At 49.6% G+C, this 18,058-nt stretch overlaps 4 protein-coding genes across 4 annotated transcripts; 2 read left to right on the top strand and 2 right to left on the bottom strand.

Annotated features, from left to right (window-relative positions):
• Window positions 1-3,471: 3,471 nt before the first annotated feature.
• HOO65_021134 (Glucose-repressible alcohol dehydrogenase transcriptional effector) lies at window positions 3,472-5,750 on the bottom strand (the record flags this gene model as incomplete). The annotated part of the gene is made up of 2 exons (XM_071006523.1): window positions 3,472-4,694; window positions 4,847-5,750. 2 exons carry the CDS (start codon window positions 5,748-5,750, stop codon window positions 3,472-3,474), a joined length of 2,127 nt encoding a protein of 708 aa, XP_070861772.1.
• A 545-nt stretch (window positions 5,751-6,295) lies between these two features.
• Window positions 6,296-6,709, bottom strand: HOO65_021133 (uncharacterized protein; the record flags this gene model as incomplete). Its single annotated transcript, XM_071000257.1, has 1 exon — window positions 6,296-6,709. The coding sequence occupies one exon, from the start codon at window positions 6,707-6,709 to the stop codon at window positions 6,296-6,298; it is 414 nt and encodes a 137-aa protein (XP_070861771.1).
• A 3,939-nt stretch (window positions 6,710-10,648) lies between these two features.
• Window positions 10,649-12,040, top strand: HOO65_021132 (SAM binding domain-containing protein containing protein; the record flags this gene model as incomplete). The annotated part of the gene is made up of 1 exon (XM_071000256.1): window positions 10,649-12,040. The coding sequence occupies one exon, from the start codon at window positions 10,649-10,651 to the stop codon at window positions 12,038-12,040; it is 1,392 nt and encodes a 463-aa protein (XP_070861770.1).
• Window positions 12,041-15,828: 3,788 nt separating this feature from the next.
• Window positions 15,829-16,856, top strand: HOO65_021131 (uncharacterized protein; the record flags this gene model as incomplete). The annotated part of the gene is made up of 2 exons (XM_071006927.1): window positions 15,829-16,407; window positions 16,473-16,856. The coding sequence occupies 2 exons, from the start codon at window positions 15,829-15,831 to the stop codon at window positions 16,854-16,856; spliced, it is 963 nt and encodes a 320-aa protein (XP_070861769.1).
• Window positions 16,857-18,058: the final 1,202 nt, after the last annotated feature.

The following is an 18,058-nucleotide window of genomic DNA, read 5'->3' as shown; positions in this document are numbered from 1 at the left end:
TCGCAAGATTGCATTTCTCATATCGATCTCTGGGGCATTGGGGGCACTCTTCTCATACCGCCGGATTAAGAGTGATGGAGCGACATGAGGCCATCTGCCGCAGGCACAACATGGCGATAAACGGCCCATCGCTTTTGCCATGTCATTGCCAGTAACACGGTGTACGTGCCTGCTGCTAGCCTTTGTAATTTTCTGATCCTCGTCGTCTCACTAGCCCTAAGCCTCGAGGTCATTCTATTATGGGCAATAACAGACCAGAATCTAGTGCAGGTTTAGGGGCCATGGTATCCTGATTCTGCTTGAGGCGTTCAGCCACACGTGTGAGGTCTTCAGCCACCCGTCCCTCTGCCCTCAGTTCATGCCTCTTGTTCCTGTACTCGTGACACATGTCTTCTACAGAAACATTTTCGACAAAGGTGCAGGCAGCAGCTCGTCATGCTTGTACCAATTCTTTTGATGTCGATCCCCGTACGAGTTCTTAGAGATGTCAAGTCTCAGTAGTAGAGTTAATGGCATATCATCCCCAAGAGCCAGTTTGGGATTATCGTGGAAATGGAAAAAAGCTTGGTGTGTGGAAGAACATAGAGTTCCAAGTATGACAAAGACATGGGGAGCTCAGGTGCGGGGGATTTATAGATGGGATGACGTGGCTGGCTTTGTGTGCGCCACGTGGCTGCAGTTGAACAACCACATCGTCTCAGAGTCAGTGAATACAAGCATCGCAGCTCAAGCAGAACTCCTTGGCTTATATGTAGAATAGATCTTAAATGTATAAGTGGGGCATGTATGGGACGGGACGCCACTTAACCTGTATAGTGCGCCACGCAACATTATAAGAGCAAGAATTTCTATTGACACTGTAATTCTGGAGAAGTGGGTCGAAAAACCTTGTAGCTACCTAAGCCTAAGCTTACTGACCGCTATAGTTGTGCCGGCTTTATTTGAGTGTCTATATCAGTCCTGCCCCACTGCCGATCTGCCAATGTCCTGCCTACCTGACACCCCCGCAGGAACCTATGCCTGTGTAATGCCAATTTGCTCACACGTTTAGTATGCCTTCAGTCGGCTCTCAAGAAGCCAAATGAAATCGCACCTGGCTTTGCCAGGCGAAAATTAATTACAGCAGCGAACAACTTTTCGCAGCGCCCCATGTAAGTACTCCATGACTGTACTACCATCAGCCCTTAGGCCCGCTAGGGCGGGCGGCCGCTCTCCAAGCTTGGGATGCTGTTTGTTCTATTGTTTCTAATTCGATTGGCTCAGATGCACATGCGTGCTTTCCATTTCTGAAGGCGGTCAAGAATTACAGTCCAAAAAACAATTCCCCACAAGTGCCACTACAGAGTTTCTCACCCAAGACCAGGCCTCCAATTCCAGCCATAGGAAATGGTGCCTTGAATGTAGACAAATATAGAACGCCATAGAATACACATGTGTGTATAGAATAGAATCAAGTAGCGGCCTGCAGTACATGAGGACACAAGTATCACGACAAGGCCGCCAGACATAGAGTCGTTCTTGCCGTCAAAGGCTGCTTGATGTTTCCCACATCGCACTCGCCCGAGCAACAGATTATAATGCTTCTCTCTAGGGCTCCGCGCTTTTCTGGCTCTCACTAGACCAGTATCCCTGGGTGGAATATGCTTGTGGCTCTCTATCAACCCAGCCACAGACAACAAACCCGAGAGCTACGCCAGCTTGCTGCTTGTACTCGCTAGTCTGATTCATGATACTAATACTGCCACGAGATGTAGCCAGACGTACATACTACCGCCTCGCCCGTTTGTAGATGCTCATCACCTGGACTCCTACAAGCCCATAGCAGGCATAAATGTCGCAAGAGCCTATAGCATTAAGTCATCTAGATTCTGTAATGGCGTCTTCCCTAAATCGCTCTATTTAGTTAAAGACGCTCTAGAAAGCCTACCAACTAGGCCGTACGATACTGGGGATGGCGCTGTTAGCTGTATCATAAACCATGATGCCAGGCCTGCTATGCACCTGCATGAAAACTCCCCAGCAATATCATCGAAGCGAGCCAGCCATCTTTCTCGGGAGACGGTCGAAGAAACCCCGCTTAATGATCAACCAGGCTTCTAGAATCCAGCTAACAGATGTTCAAGAATAATGACTTGGTCAAGTACATCCAGTCTAAGCTACTGAGTGACACCGAGGCTCAGTCAAACTCCCCCCTCGTTAGCTAGTTCTTAGCCATAGCTGCAACAAGCTTGCGTAAGTTCTGCGCTATCTTTCACGCCCATGTCTAGCTCAGCCTACAACCCATACATCATTCAAATGGGGGGCATTGATCGAAAGCTTTGACAAGAGAACATGTTGGCAATGCAATACATAGCGCCGAGACACCCCTTGCTTCATCTCCAGGCTAAGCTGCCTACCCTTAAAAGCCAATGCTATAAACAACAGCGCAAATCCGAAGACGACATATTACAAGCCATTGCGTACATATGCCACTCCTGGGTCTTATAGTCACATTACATAGCACCGCACAATACGCATTCAAGCGACCATAAGAACGATTTCTATAATCCAGAAAGCTCCCATCGAAGAATAGTACAAGGGCAGAAGGAGAAAAAGACAGCAAGGCAAAAGAAAAGAGAAAAAGCTAACAAACAGAACATACAAAAAATAAAAGCAGAAGACGACGAAAGGAAGAAGACCGACAGATGCCAGGAGAGAGGACCCGTACAGACAAGACAAAGAGAAGAAAGACACAGAAGCCAAAAGCATGAGAAAAGAAACTCAAAAACGGAAACCAAGACCAACGACCATGAGACAAGACGCCTTCCGCTCCATTTAGAAATGCTTCATGTTGGTACAGATTGCGGGCGTGAAAAAAGAAGAGAGGGGGGGGAGGAAACGAACAGTAAGGTGTGGAACATGTGCAAGGAAGTCAAGACCCCAGACAGCAACCAGTATGAGGACTTGGGAGATAGAAGATGGAAGGGAACAAAGGCAGACGCCACACACAAGTCATAACAAAGATGATGAAAGAGAGTTAAATAAGATGTAGAGGAGAAGGGGAGGAGGCGGAGAAAAGAGAGAGGAAACAAAATGCACATCAACCAGAGGGAAAAGATAAACGGGCACAAAAAGAATACAAAGAGACACGCAGATCACAGAACACACACAACACCCAGCGAAACCCCAGAAGACAAAGGATAAGGAAAAAGGAAAAGGAAAAAAGAAAAGTTGGAACAAAGGAAAACGTGACATGGCCGGAGAGCAAAAGAGTTAGGAGAAGGGCACGGTGAAAGAGGAAAAAAGGGAAAAAGACTATAGATGGCATGTGGCGAGCCACAAAAAGCAGCTCAAACACACGTCTCTCTTGCCTTCCTTCCTCTCGCTACCGCATATATCCTTCTCTTAGTCCCTTGCTTCTCGACTTCCCCTCATCCAATCAGCCCCTCATCGTCTTCCTCTTTACGATGAAGTCCTCCGCATCAGAGACTTCTAGCTCCGCGACGAAGGACCGCCTCCACTGCCATACTCGCTCTCTGCATGCAGCTGCTTCTTGTCCTTGCGAGCCTTGATAACAAACTCCGCCATGATCTGTATGTGATCGGCAGGGAAGTGGTACGTAGGGAAGGCTGGGATGCGTTGCAATGCCTGGCGGTCGGGAGGGCCCAGCAGCTCAACAACCTCGAGCGTATTAGTGCTGTACCACAGGTAGTCGATGACATCGGCGAAGCCGGGCGTGTAGTTGGTAAAGGCCATTTCATCGGGCGTGCCCTTGAGGTGAGTGTAAGCGTCACGCAGCGAGAACGGGTGCTCAATGCCTACGCGGGTGAAGCTGCCGTATTGGTACTTGCGGATTTCCTCATGGTCGGGATCGACGCGGCCCATGCTCATGAGCTCGTACACGGAGCTGTCGGCTAGTGAATTGAAATCACCGCACACAATCAATGGAATATCCGTATTGTTGCGGTAATCCTGGCTAGGCGCTGGCTCAACAGGTGGCTGTGGCGGCGGGTCTGACGGGTCGTCCGACTTGGGAATGACGATTTGTTTCTTGTCCTTGAGTGCTGGCCATCTGGCGTACTTTTCAGCTAGCTTGGTTACATGCTCCATCATGATGCCCGTCTGAATCGTCTTGACATCAGCCAAAGCCGAGTCCCAAGTCAGATGCACATTGACAAGGATGAGACGCGCTCCAGTCACGCGGCTTTCGAGGAAGCAGATAACGGCAATGTTGTCACGTGGCATGACACGGTTGAAGACATCATGCTGATTCTTCATGTCTGGCCGGTTGATGGCAATGCTAGCAAACTCAATGAGCTGCTTGTCAAGTAATATGAACTTGCTATTCTTCCAAAACACGGCGCAGCCATCGACGCCCAGGGCATCCTTTTCCGGCATGGTCTTGGCACGAGATTTTGGCCATTGCACGCCCTTGTAATCATATTGAGCCAGCTGAGGGCTAAAGTCTTCCTTGAAGGCCTCAGTAGAAATTTCCTGCAAGCATAGAAAGTCGGCGTTCTGTTCCTGGATTTCCTCGAAAATGACCTGCTTTCGGTAGTCCCATGAGAGGGCATTGCTAGGGGTATATCCGTAGGTCTGGGGAGTGGCGTACTTGTCGCAGAGAACATTCCAAGTAAAAACTTTGATGCGCTCAAGAGAAGTAGAGACGTCTTCCTGGATCGTGATCATAGCGCGGGGAGGCGGAGGCATGGGGACTAAAGACAAGCAAGTTAGCAAAGGGGCTCTGATGTATGGAAAAGAAAGTGCAAGAGTAGCAGAAGCAGAAGCAGAAGCAGAAGCAGTAAAAAGCTAGAATATGCAAAACTCAACTAGAAGATGATAAGAGAAAACAAAAAGGGCCACTTACTTGGCATATTCTCTCGCAACGACGTCACCAAGGCATTAGTGCCCTTTTCCATAATCAGCTGCTTATACTCGCCCAGCAGTGGGTTTCCCTCGATTCCCAGTTGTTCCAGTTGGTGCAAAGCACCCAGCTCGTTTGGCAGATCGCGGATGTGATTATCAAAGAGCAGCAGCTTCTTCAAATATGTACACATACCGAGCTCCACGGGAAGATTGGTCAGCTGGTTGTGCGAAGCATCCAGCCATCGTAGCTGACGCAGGCGGCCAATAGAAGCAGGTAGCACGCTAATCTTGTTAGAGGCTATAAAGAGCTCTTGTAGGAACTCGTAGTGGAAGAGTGCGGGAGCCAGATTGCGAAGTCCCTGGCCACTAAGGTCGAGATTGTTCCAGTCCTGGCGCTTGGTGGACTTTTCAACGGCTAACGGCCGTCTCATATCGTCGGTATCGTCGCCGGGTTTGCCGCCATTGGCGTTGGGTGGAGGGCCCGCAATGCCCTTGTTCTCGCTTGCGCGGAGTCTAGCATAGTAGTGAGGCTGGTGCTGTTCTGTCATAGTCGCATTGGCTCGCTCGGATTCTTTATGAAGGCGCAGCTGCTCTGCCCAGTGTTCGGTGATGTGCTGAGGCTGCTGGGCAACATTCCGGACGCCATGGCCATTTTGCAGGGCGGGGTTGACAAAATGTTGCGCGCCCTGCAGCACACTAACATTTGCAGCGTAGGAGGCATGGTGGTTATGATTGAGCAGGGCCCCATTGGCCAGGTTAGCGTTGCCATTTACATGGGAAGACGGGTCTGCTTGAGGGTGATGAGGCGTGTGGCCATGGGGCTGTGGCTGCTGGTGATTGGTGAAGCCGAAAGGATATACGGCCTGCGCGCCTGGGCGGGCGGCAGAGCGGGCCTGGCCGTACATTTTATAGGAATGTTTTGAGGTTTCTGCTTGCCACAGAAGAAGTGGAGGGGGGAGGCGAAAGGGCTGGAAGAGTGGCAGAAAAAGAGATCAGATGTTGAGCGGTCTGGTCGAGATAGTGGTGGTGGTAATGTCGATGGTTATTATGATGATGATTATGATGCTGATGATGCTGATGGCTAGTACCACGAGAGATTTCAAGCGTCGTAAAGGCAGGGAAAGAGAGAAAAAAAAAAGACTAGCAGGGTCAGGCTCCAGCCGCGTGGTGTGTGTAAAGACTGCAAGGCGGCGGCGTATTGGAGGAGCAGAGCGAGATTTGGCTATTGGCTATAGATGCAGGCGGGTAGTGATAACGGCAGGGAATTTGATTAGAGAGGAACAGAGCAGCCGTGAGCAGCAGCTGTATCAACGGGGATTGACAGAGCAGCAGCAAGAGCAGCAGAAGCAGCAGCAGCAGCAGCAGCAGCAGAAACCAACAATGGCAGATTATAGCAGCCCGGGGCGGACAGTTTGACGATAGTCTTGCAGCTAGTTATCTGCGGGGGCGACTACACGTAGTAGTGAAGCCTGTCGTCGCTTTCAGGGTTTGGGTTTGGGCTGGGGTCGGGGTCGGGATCGGTATCGGGATCGATGTCAGTATCGCTGTTTTTGTCCTGGTCGTTGTGATAGTTGTCGTTGTCGTTGTCGTTGTCGTCCCTTGGCGGCTGTGGCTGAGACCAAGGCTGAGGCTGAGGCTGTGGCTGTCGCCGTAGGAGACCTCTTCGACGTTCTTCGTCTGCGTTGCGATTATCGGCGAGCAAAATAGAAGAAAAAGAGGGAAAATGCAAGTGATAAAAAGGATTTGTTTCCATTGACCTGCAAAGGTTGTTTTTGGGACGGTCAATAAAATGCAACCAAAAGGATGGGCAAAGCAGAAGAGAGAAAATGAAGAAAGGGAGAAAGTTGCCTGTAGGGTGGTGCATTAAGGAAATAGAGGGACCGCCGTGTGGTGATGGAGGGGAAAATACAGTGGACAAGGCTGAGCCATTAGCAGTGGGGGGGGGACAGAATGACAACGGGTGGCTATAGTTATAGTGGGTGGCTATAGTGGCCTAAGGCCCAACAAAGGAAAATGCTATAGGGGCAGTAGTTGACAGCGAGCCCAAACAGAAAAGGCTCAGGAGGCAAGTTTAGGCTATTTAGCAGGGGTCATGCTATTTTCTCGTGCGCTTACAGTGGGTTAATCGCCTGTAGCGCCCTCTTTCTAGCAGTCCTCCCCTCTATAATCACTGGAGAGGCATTCAAAACAAGAGGCAAAAAGTGATCCAACACTCTAAATAAAGACCTCAGGACAGGGCACAAGAATACTTAGACCAGCAACTCTCCTTGTTTCACCTTCAATCCTCTAAAAACACATGGAAGAAGAGCAAGAATAAAGACAATCAAGGCACCCTTGGCAGAACCCGAACAGGAGAAAGGAAAACAAGGAGGCTTTGTTTTCTTGTTACAGCTGGGTGCTCCGTAATGCTACTAAGAAGGAGCAGCAAGGCTGCCAGCCTATCAAAACAGCAGCCTTGTCTAGTTTCTCACGTCTTCTTTTCCTCATTCTTTATGGCATGTTGTCCTTTCCTTTCTTCCTCCTTCAGCCAGACTCGCACGTTGGTACGTCCTTCTGCTTTACCTACCTCGTTCCCTCTCATCCTTCTTCTCCCAGCCCTCTCTTCGAGCCCCATGAACCACTGGCCATTGAGCCCACTGCCCACTGGCCAACTAACGGCCTGTAGCTACTGTGTTAAGAGGATCGATAACTCCAAAAGCTAAACTCAAAGTGAATACCTTTCTCTGATATGCTTGATTCCTGCCTTGTCACGTCAGATCCGAGAAGATGATGTCTTTGAGTTAGAGTCATGGACAAGAAGGCCCATGACAAGTCCCAAAACAGTTATTTCAAGAGTCCTATACTATCATCCCCGATATTCTTTCTTTGCGCATTGTTCTTACTCTCAGAATGGTACGTAGAGACTATCAACAAGCGAAAACTTAGCCAAATGCCGGCAGTATCTCATGTCACGTGTTGGGGTAACCCTGTCGGCTATCACGTGTAAATCGACTATATATAAACCCTAGTTAGGACAACGTCAAACAGCTTCTCTTGCAGGAGCTGACGCACTCAGACCTTCAATCGTTATGATATAACTGACATGCATGCTGTCATCTTATATTGAATCATCTCACTTATGGAGCGTTAAAATTAGGTCTAACAGACTTAGCAACTCCGTAATATTTTGTACTTGCTATACTTTCCGCGCTTAAAAAAGGTGTTATATAGGCACCATGGCCGCCTTATAGTTTTTAGATCAGGTGGCGGAAACATAACTGACTTAGAATTGGTTAGACGATGACCTAGGGGCTTGCATGCTGTATTGCGGGGTTCTCGAGGGAAAGTGCGGGACCAAAGCGCACGAATTCTGATGAGAGTAGGCAAACTGTGGTACGCTACCGCTCTTCACTATGCCAGCACAGCGAATGTGTCTTAGAAGAGAAGGGGGAAATGTCGCGGGTTGGTTCAACCAATAGGCGCAGCCCTTACAGGAAAAGCCACAACACAAAGGCGTGAGAAGTGGAGTTGTAATGGAGACGAGAACGCAGAAATGGTGCTGCATATCTCCGGTTTACTCCTGCTGATGTCTTTTGCCTGAGAGCCCGATGATAAAGCTGACGTCAACAGTAGCCAAGACGCAAGACACAAATGGGCCTTTCTTTTTCTTACATCTTGGCCATCTTGGCTTCAGGGTTACATGCTTAAGCTTTTCTTAGTCTCCATGCCTAGGAAACTGAGAATCCTATGAGAGCGATAAAGGCCAGGGGAGGTCCATTCCTAAAGCAGGGAGTTTCGTTATCATTTGTTCTCGGACTGTGTTGTGCTTTGGCTTGGCTGGAAGCTTGGTAGCTAGCCCCTTACGCTCCCCACATATTGAGGACGTGAGGGCGGGCATTTTCTAGCAACCAGTAAGCTTTGAGAGCTGGGAGTTAGGACTTGAGAAGGAGGAGGGGGAAGTATGTCCTTGGGCTCGGACTGACAGCACTTCGAGGTCCTGGTTTTGAGTACAATTAAATAAATGACTGCGCGGTTGTGCAAATATTTCAGCTCAGACTCCCATCCCCTTATTACACTTCCCATCTTGCATCTTTCTCTTGCTCTCACATGGATACTAGTCTCATTCTTTCATCTGTCCTCCAAATACTTCGTTGTCATCTCTATTTTGTTGCAAGACAGCAAAGATCCCTAGGGCTGAAGGCGCATGTTGTGCAATAGCCGTTTCCATTTGCCGCCTGCCCATCTTGCTTGTATTTGATCACGTGCAGAATAGCGAAAAGAGAGGAATAAAGTGGCCAACACTGAATCAGACGAACGGAACCGCCTCAAGGTGGGAGGTCTATAGCATCATCATTTGTCTGCATCTCCTCCCAAAGGAGAAAAAAACGGGAAAGAACTACAATTACTAGCCTTCAAGCGGCTGCTGACCAATCAGAGTTGAGAAAGCTAGCGGACAGGTGCAGGTGCAGTGCAAGTCTACTGTAAAGAAGAGAAGCCGCGAAAGGAGGGACGAAGAGAAAAGTCGCAACTACGATTACAACCACGACTGCGACTGCGACTGCGACCGCGACTGCGACTGCGACTGCGACTGCGACTGCAACTGCGACTGCAACCGTGGTATTCAGCTTGACTTGGGAGGCAATTGCATTAAGGGCCAACGCCACCTTGGGAATTGTAGAGTTTCTCTCATCTGTTCTGTTTCCTTCCTTCCTCTTTCTCCTTATCCTCCGCCCCTCCTTATCGCTCTTTCCTTTGCTCCCCCCTTCCCGTCGTGGAACAGGTCCGGACAGCAAAGACGCAGCACGAGGCAGTTGCTCCTGGAATCCTAATCTCAAATCTTATTTGCCAAAATCCCACCACACAGCTTGCCCCTCCTTCTCATTCTGGCCTGCTTGACCTCAACCCTCTAACTTCTGCTGACTATTGCCTGTTTTTGCTACTTGCATTTGTCCCCAGCTTCGTTCTTACTTGGAAACTGCCAATTGCATTGTCCTGCTCCACATCCCGGCCACAGGGCTCATAGGGAGAGGAAAACTCAGCCTCTAGCTCTCCCGCTGCACATATTTCCTTTCCATTGTGTTCTCATCATCTTTTCTCCTCTTCCTCGTCTTCTGTCTTCTAACTACTTCTGATTGCCCCTTCGTTGTTCTGTTGGCCTTCGCCCGCCGTCGCCCCCCTGCGCGCTCTGGTCGCCCTGGTCGCTCAGCGTCTTCAACTTTTTTCTCTTCTAATTACAGCTTCTTTTTCTATCTTCCTCTCAACTTTTTTTTTTCCCTCTCTTTGCAAACTATTGGCGAGGCTGTTTCGGTTGAGCCTCTGTTTTATCACCTCTACTATCAAAGACGCCGGACGCACCCTTCCTGCCTGCTTGCTATCTGACAGCGATTTAGTCTTTTTTTTTTCTTGTGCCTTATCGCCTTAATTTTCCTCGCCTTTCTCTTACTACTTACTACTTACTACTTGCTACATTTTTCTCTTTACTAAGATATCCCTACCATTCAACAAAAAACATTCCCTTTTCTTGTCGGTCCCGCCGCCGCTTAATTCCTTACTAGTGCTGTCGCTAAAGAACTGTTGGCCATCCATTGTTAGCCGTCTGAGACCGGCCCGCAAGAACTACCGCTTTCGTTTTCCTGTCAGCTGTCACTGCCACACTGGCTCTCACTAAGAAGTAGACTTGGATTGGACTGGATTGGATTGGCTTCGCTCCCCTCGACAACTAATCACTCCCAACCTGCTTCTCTTATCCGTCCATCTCCTATCGCAACCACCACCACTCCCACCATTACCGTCGCCGTTTTCTTCGGACCCAAAACATGCCGTGATGCTCACCGACTTCGACGCCGCAAGCAAGCTGCCCAAGCTGGGTGCCACATTCACGCGCGCCAACTCTGTCTCGGTATCGGCGTCTAGCTCGTCCCTGGTCAGCAAGACACGCACTATGAGCAGCAGCGGCCAACACTCGGCCTCCGCCTCTTCTGAAGCGCTGCTCTCCAAACCTTTCGTGCTAAAAAATAGCCGCACATACATCAACGATGTTACTCTTCCCTATCCCCTACCTGTCGACCTGACCGAACTCCACCGCCAGTCGTTACGAACCCTAATGCTTATTCAACTGTTCCGAGTACCCGTATGCTGTCCAAACTTGACTACAAAGCCTCCTACCAGAGTACTAGAAGTGGGCTGCGGCTCGGGCTTTTGGAGCATGATGTGCCACCGTTACTTTCGCAATCGCGGCCATAACAGTGTCTCCTTTACCGGAATAGACATTTCTCCCCTATCTCTAAGCTCTACTAGTGGTCTTCGGCGGCCTGATCAGGACATGAAATGGCGCTTCATACAACATGACATTCGCATCACACCGTTTCCCTTTCCCAACGAAGAATTTGACCTGATAATGGTCAAGGATTTGAGCCTAGCCATCACAAACGATATGCAGCAAAAGCTCATGGACGAGTACATACGTCTACTTAGCCCTGGCGGCATCCTCGAGGTTTGGGAAAGTGACCACACTATTCGCATGCTGCGCCCACCTCCGCCCATCGCTTCAGGGTCATCCCCACCTGCTACTGCCGCCCCTGGGGCTGGCTCAATTTCTGGCAGCACTGCCACAACTCTGGCGGAAGAAGAGGCAGATAGAGCCTCTGCAATCACCATGGGCGCTTATGTAATGTCGCCCAATACCGCACTGTCAGCGGCGCTTAACAAATTTCTGGCTGAATACAACACGTGGCTCACGCGCGCATTGGAACTGCGCGACATTTGCCCTGTCCCGTGCACCCTTGTGGGGCCGATGCTACTACAAGAAAGCGACTCCCTAACAGATGTGCGGTCTTGTCGCCTTGTCGTTCCGTTTTCTGACGTGCGCTGGGAGAAGGAGGGTATTGGCGGTGTGCAAAATTGCGGCGGGGCAAATAACAGCCATAGCCACAGCCACAGCCACAGTTCATCCAAACATAGGTCCAAAAGCCGCCATCACAGCGGCAAGACGTTTTCGGGCTTATCGCCGGGTCAAATGGCGCTACGCCGCACAGCGCTAATGACGGTCATCCAGGAGATCCAGGCCCTGGAGTCGGTGTTACGCGAAGTAAATGGCAAGAGCCAAGACGAATGGGACACGTGGATGGGCAAGATGATGCATGATCTCCTGCAAGAAAACGGAACTTCTTGGGGCGAGTGTTTGGAAATTGGAGCATGGTGGGCGCGGAAGCGCTGATGGATAAAGAGAGAAAGATGGGAAAGAGCCACGGACAGAGCAGGGCAGGTATAGGATGTATCATAGAAACCAAATCGCCCCTGGCCCTATCATGGCAATGACGAGACGCCGGCGTCTTGTCCATAGATAGGGCCGATAGGGGATTATATGCAAGAGCACGACGCAGGACAAGAATACAGACAGTCCTAGCATTGATGCGATTTTTTTTCGTTTATTCGGGAGGCCACAGTTGTGTCTTGTGTAGTTAGTGTTTTCATCTGTGCATACCCGTCACTCCATTGTTATTATTTTATGCGCCAATGTGCTTTTGCCATCTATCGCACTTACTATTACAGTTTCTCTTCAGTTCCAAATCGTCCTCTAATATTACCTGAGCCATACCATATTAGTGATCATGTTTGTGCCATCCATGATATTTCCCTCTCTTTTTTTTTGGTGTTTTCACGTAAATGGCTCATACGTGTGGCGTAGCGCCCGATACTTCTTGAGATAATACAGCGTTGTAATCTCTATTATTGCTGTCAGTCCAAGTTTATGGCTTTCTTGCATTCTCTTCCTCCCTTGATCTTCACCCCTGCCTCCCGTGGTCTACGTTGCCGACTCACCCTTCTTTACAAACTCGGCCCGTTCAAGGCATGCGCGAATCTCAGCCTCATTCTGCAAGTGCGCATTAGCTGTATATGCCTTGTGCAACCGCTTGCGGAAGTAGGCAAAACCAAGCGGGTATTCTTTCCCGATGAAGAGCAGCTCTGCGGGAACAAGTCAGCGAAGGAGTTTAGATGGATGGGTTGAAGGACAGCAGGGCTACTAGCGGCATTCCATGTGCGGCTGGGCCATTTACCTGCAGGAAGAGTCGGTTGTATATACCTTTGTAGCTTTGGATCACTTGCCAACGCAGCTCTAGATTGACGCCCTTCATGGTTGTTCTTGCAGCGGTGGACGACGGGATGCCGCAACAGGAGAAGGCCTGAGACAGTACTCCAAGCGACCCATTTGCCCCTCCCTTATGATGCAGCTCCGCTATGCTGATTGGCTTAGAACTACTGCAATCCCGCCCTAACCTATTGCATAAGTACTTGCCTGCAACCGCAGGCGGCTGAAAGCGTTCAGTGAGTGTATAGCACGTGATCAAATGTCACGTGACTGTACATATATATTACCCCACCCGAACCTCCCGTGAATCACATTCAGAATGTCGTAATCATCTCTTTAATTTATTTCAAGACCTTTTCATCTTCATTGAAACTCACAGAAAACAAAATGGGCATGGCAGCGTGAAAGTTACTATGAAAGATGGGTTATTTCAACCCCACCCCACCCTACCCTATATTACCTAACCGCCTCGTCTCACCTTACCGATCCATTATATGTTTGCCATGCTAGCCACGTCGTCCTCTATAACACCAAGTGGGACTCGGTGCCCGACGCTTACCCAAAACTTAGGGGAAAACAATATGCTGGCCACTACCAACGTCGGCTTGAACTGCTTGCTACAACTATTAACATCTGTGGGTGCCGGGCTATAAAATAACGGCAATATATTGGGGGTTTTGTTTTCTTTTTGAAAGCAATGAGACTCTTTGACATTGGAGGCATTTAAATTTCTTATGTTACACGTTATACCACGTGACCAAACTCATTGATCCTCGCACCCTGCATCCCGCACCCAAAGCTTCCATCCTTCAGGCTGGCTATTCCTTCCGTTTATTTCATCAGCCCATGATCTTTTCTCAGATGTCGGTGCGGAATTACCTGGCAAATGGCCCAAACATGCTGAGGATGGCCACCGCTTGCCCTTGCCCGCTCTACTATCCGAGACTACGCCTAAACCACATGGCTCCTGTCGATAACCCAGTGGCCGCACCAACTATTTTTAATAAAGTCCAAAGATTTCCTTGGCAGGGCACACACGTGCATGACAATCATAGCTTGACTTTTTTCCGCGCTTGATGGCCACACCTGGCTGGCCGAATACGAAGAAAGTTCTGCCCCTATGGCAGCAGTGCAGTGATCTTCAGACATCAAAGGCATCACATTGTGTCGCCACATGCTTTATACACCTGAGAAGACTATATGCGGCTATCGCTCTGTTGCTATGTGGTCAAGCCATTTCAACCGCTGCCGTGTCCCGAAATATTCCTAATGATGACGCCAACTGGGGATACATCTCTTTTTGGGTGTAATGACATCTATTTGCAACTGCGAGGACAACGGGATGTATTGCTTTTCATTAGCACTTCTAGAAGATTGGACATGATAATGCCCAGATATGAGGATGATTGGATGTATTATTGTCCGCTGGCACCCGGGGGGAAGATTGGGTGTATCGGAGCCTGGACGCGAGGACCCTCGCGTTCAAGGGGAAGATTAGGTGTATTACCGCCTATCCAGCAGGACCACTGGGCGCGCTGACGCCCATACAGAAGGATGATTGGATGTATTATCGTCTGCTGGCACCCGGGGGGAAGATTGGGTGTATCGGAGCCTAGAGGATGATTGGATGTTATATTGTCCACTCACGTCCATAAGGGGAAGATTGGGTGTATTATCGCCTATACAGCAGGACCACTGGGCGTGTTTGCGCCTAGACACGAGGATGATTGGATGTATTACTGCCCGCTGGCACCCGGGGGGAAGATTGGGTGTATCGGAGCCTAGACGCGAGGACTCTTGCGTTCAAGGGGAAGATTAGGTGTATTATCGCCTATCCAGCAGGACCACTGGGCGTGTTTGCGCCTAGACACGAGGATGATTGGATGTATTACTGTCCGCTGGCACCCGGGAGGAAGATTGGGTGTATCGGAGCCTGGACGCGAGGACTCTTGCGTGCAAGGGGAAGATTAGGTGTATTATCGCCTATCCAGCAGGACCACTGGGCGTGTTTGCGCCTAGACACGAGGATGATTGGATGTATTATTGTCCGCTGGCACCCGGGAGGAAGATTGGGTGTATCGGAGCCTGGACGCGAGGACTCTTGCGTTCAAGGGGAAGATTAGGTGTATTATCGCCTATCCAGCAGGACCACTGGGCGTGTTTGCGCCTAGACACGAGGATGATTGGATGTATTACTGCCCGCTGGCACCCGGGGGGAAGATTGGGTGTATCGGAGCCTGGACGCGAGGACTCTTGCGTGCAAGGGGAAGATTAGGTGTATTATCGCCTATCCAGCAGGATCACTGCGCGCGTTGACGCTTATATAGGATGATTAGATGTATTAATGTCCATTGACAATTGTGAGAACAATCATTTGTATTATTGTCTAGTGATGACCAAGGAGATGATTCACAGCTACTATCACTTAGCCAACAGTCTCAAGCGTACATTAGCATAAATAAAATATGACGACATGAGTTGCCCAAAGCGCTGGAGAACACTCTATCTTGAAACTGCACGGAGCTGATCGAAGAGGATATCGTACCTACTAACCTTCAATGTAATATCAACCAAAGGTCACGTGATTAGCGAAGCACGTACATCCATTTAGAGATTTTAGGACAAGACTTGTCGTAGTTGATACTAGGAGTTGCCAACTAAACAGCCAACAACTGAGACTCTTTATGTCAATGTAACACAATCATTATCTTTTTCGGTGGGTATTCCGGCTAATAACCGGCTAATCCTTTCATCGCGTCATTGCATTCCCTCTATGCGATTTCTTGTTGAACGTCTCGCTGTGTGGAGAGAAATTAAATCTTTCCATTGTCTTTAGTCTGTCTTGGGTGGTCTCCTTTTTTTTTTTGCTTCGCGGAGTTCCTGTTGTTTTTCCTTTCTTCTGTCTTGTCTTCATCATGTCCCGAGCTGTTCTCAAATATTTGGCTTCTAGTGCCCTGGCGCTGCCCACCGGGTCCTGCCCTCTTCACACGGCAAGAGTCGGCATCTCTACCCACCGGCTATCCAGCAATGACCGCATTTCGTGGCAATATAAGTCGCATCAGCGGCGGACTAAGCACACAGAGACTAGCGCAGGACACACATCAGAAGCAAGCATAGTGCCTAGACCACCAGCACCGCAAAGGCCATCAGCTGCAGCGTCAACCCAACGGCGGCCAGCATTCACGCAGCCGTACTTTTTCCAGTACAAGGAGACATTGGAGCGCATAGGGCGGTGCATAAAGTGGGGCTGCTCGGAGGAAGACCTAGAGCTGGCCTCGTTCATTGTGCGTAATTTGGCGAACAACTGGCACACGAACTGCGCCGCCGCATATGCCTCGTTTCGCGTGCCGGGTGCCGTGCTGGTTAAAATCAATCCGACGACATCATCGTTGACACGGGCTGGTGTGGTGCCGGTGAACCAAATGTTTCAGAACCTTACAGGGCATGACGAGAGTTTCTACCTTACCCACCATGAAGTCAACGTGCGCAAGCCAGTAAGTAATTGTAACTCTCAGCAGCTAGGCTAAATGCGTATCCATCGCTAACTATATCCTTACAGACACAACGCAAAGCCAGAAGCGGCGATAAGCTCATTTCTTTCACCTCCTTTAAAATACACTCCCCACCACGTCGAGAGGCTGTGGGCGACCTTCTACCAGAAGTCAAAATCACATTTGCCACTCACATGTTTTACCAGGCTACACGCGAACTAGCCGCCACGGTGCAGATACACTCGAAGGTCATGGCAGGAGAAGAAGACCTCCCACAGATCCGCCGCATCTTTGAGGATCGTGCCCGCGACAACGTAGACAAAGTTACTAGAGCTCGCAGGTTCTGTTTTATCTTGGAGAAAGATTTACGGAGACTTGAGGGACAGACATGGAACCGGCCTGGCGCAGTCGAGGATCTAGGCAGCGCGGTTGGGCCGGGAGCAGCGGTGTAGATAGAAGCGATGGGAGGAGGTCATACACAAACCTGAATTTATTTAACGTCTAGGGAGGGGAGAGGTTACTACAGTTTAGTTGCGAGTTAAGAATAGACGACGTCCACTGGCAGCTGCCGTAACAGCTCTGTCAGCTGCATCGCCACAAAGTTTACCCGATCCGGCTACCTCAGATCTTCCTCTGCATTTGCCGTAAGGTGACTTCATAAGTGGAGACTTTTGCTGGATTCCCCTGGCCTGGGTCCTGAACCAAAAGAACCAAAAGAACAATCGAGAACAAGCAGAGCCTGGCTGGAGGAGGCCTAATTTTCTAACTGTATCTCTTCCATTAGCAGGAGCCACTTGCATCCTTGGATCAGCAGCAGTATGTCAGTACATTAGATGCACAGCTCAATGTTCCGGATGACTCGGATTCTTTGTGTTCTCAGTCGTGCTATCGGGTCTGCCGTGGCTAGACAACGGCAGAAGCTAATCTCAAGCATGGGTGTGCGAGACAGGCGACTCGCACTGTTGTTCTATCCATTTATAGCGGACTCTCAGCATCAAATGTTGACAGGCTAGTTGGTCTTCTGGATTTTCATAGGCGGACAGGCACAGTGCGCAATCAGGGAAAAGAGAATGTGATAATAATGAAGGAGCTTAGTACAACTTGCCCTGTGGATCCTTCGGAGCCGTTCAAGCTTTCTGGACTGGAACTTAGAAGGGGTTTGCACATGCCCTGTGCACCTGCTGGATTGGGGATGAGAGAGCAAGGTGGTGGTGATAGGTGATGGACATCGCCCTCACCAAGGGGGCATATGTCCTTATGTACGTACTTTATGTAAAAACACACGAACGGCAGGCCAGGAAAGTGGAAGCTCGGTTGCGTCTCTAGTATCTTTTAGCAGGCTCTCTTTTTTAAGCTTAAGAAAGCGATGTGTATCCCGCCCCAGCTGTTCTTTGTTCCCGAGGAAGGAACAAAGAGTTTTGGTCTTTTTTTTTTTCAAGTGACTTTGCACGCACTCCTGGGTTTGGCTAAGGCCTAGTAGGCGCTGTGCTGTTACTGAGTAAATCAACCGAAGGAGAAAGGCAAACAGGTCACGCGCATTATACGGGCAGCATATCGTCAGGTACGTACCTCGTGCCATTGCCAGAAAGGCCAAGAGATGTGTATCTTGGTTGTTGCCGAAAATTTTATGCTCGGCAAGGTAACTGCTACCCTC

The sequence above is a fragment of the Ceratocystis lukuohia genome (assembly GCF_044167205.1).
Source record: "Ceratocystis lukuohia strain C4212 chromosome Unknown Supercontig2_pilon, whole genome shotgun sequence".
In the NCBI taxonomy this organism is placed as follows: Eukaryota; Fungi; Ascomycota; class Sordariomycetes; order Microascales; family Ceratocystidaceae; genus Ceratocystis; species Ceratocystis lukuohia.
Note: the sequence above shows the minus strand (reverse complement) of the source record. Positions and strands in the feature narration are given on the sequence as shown.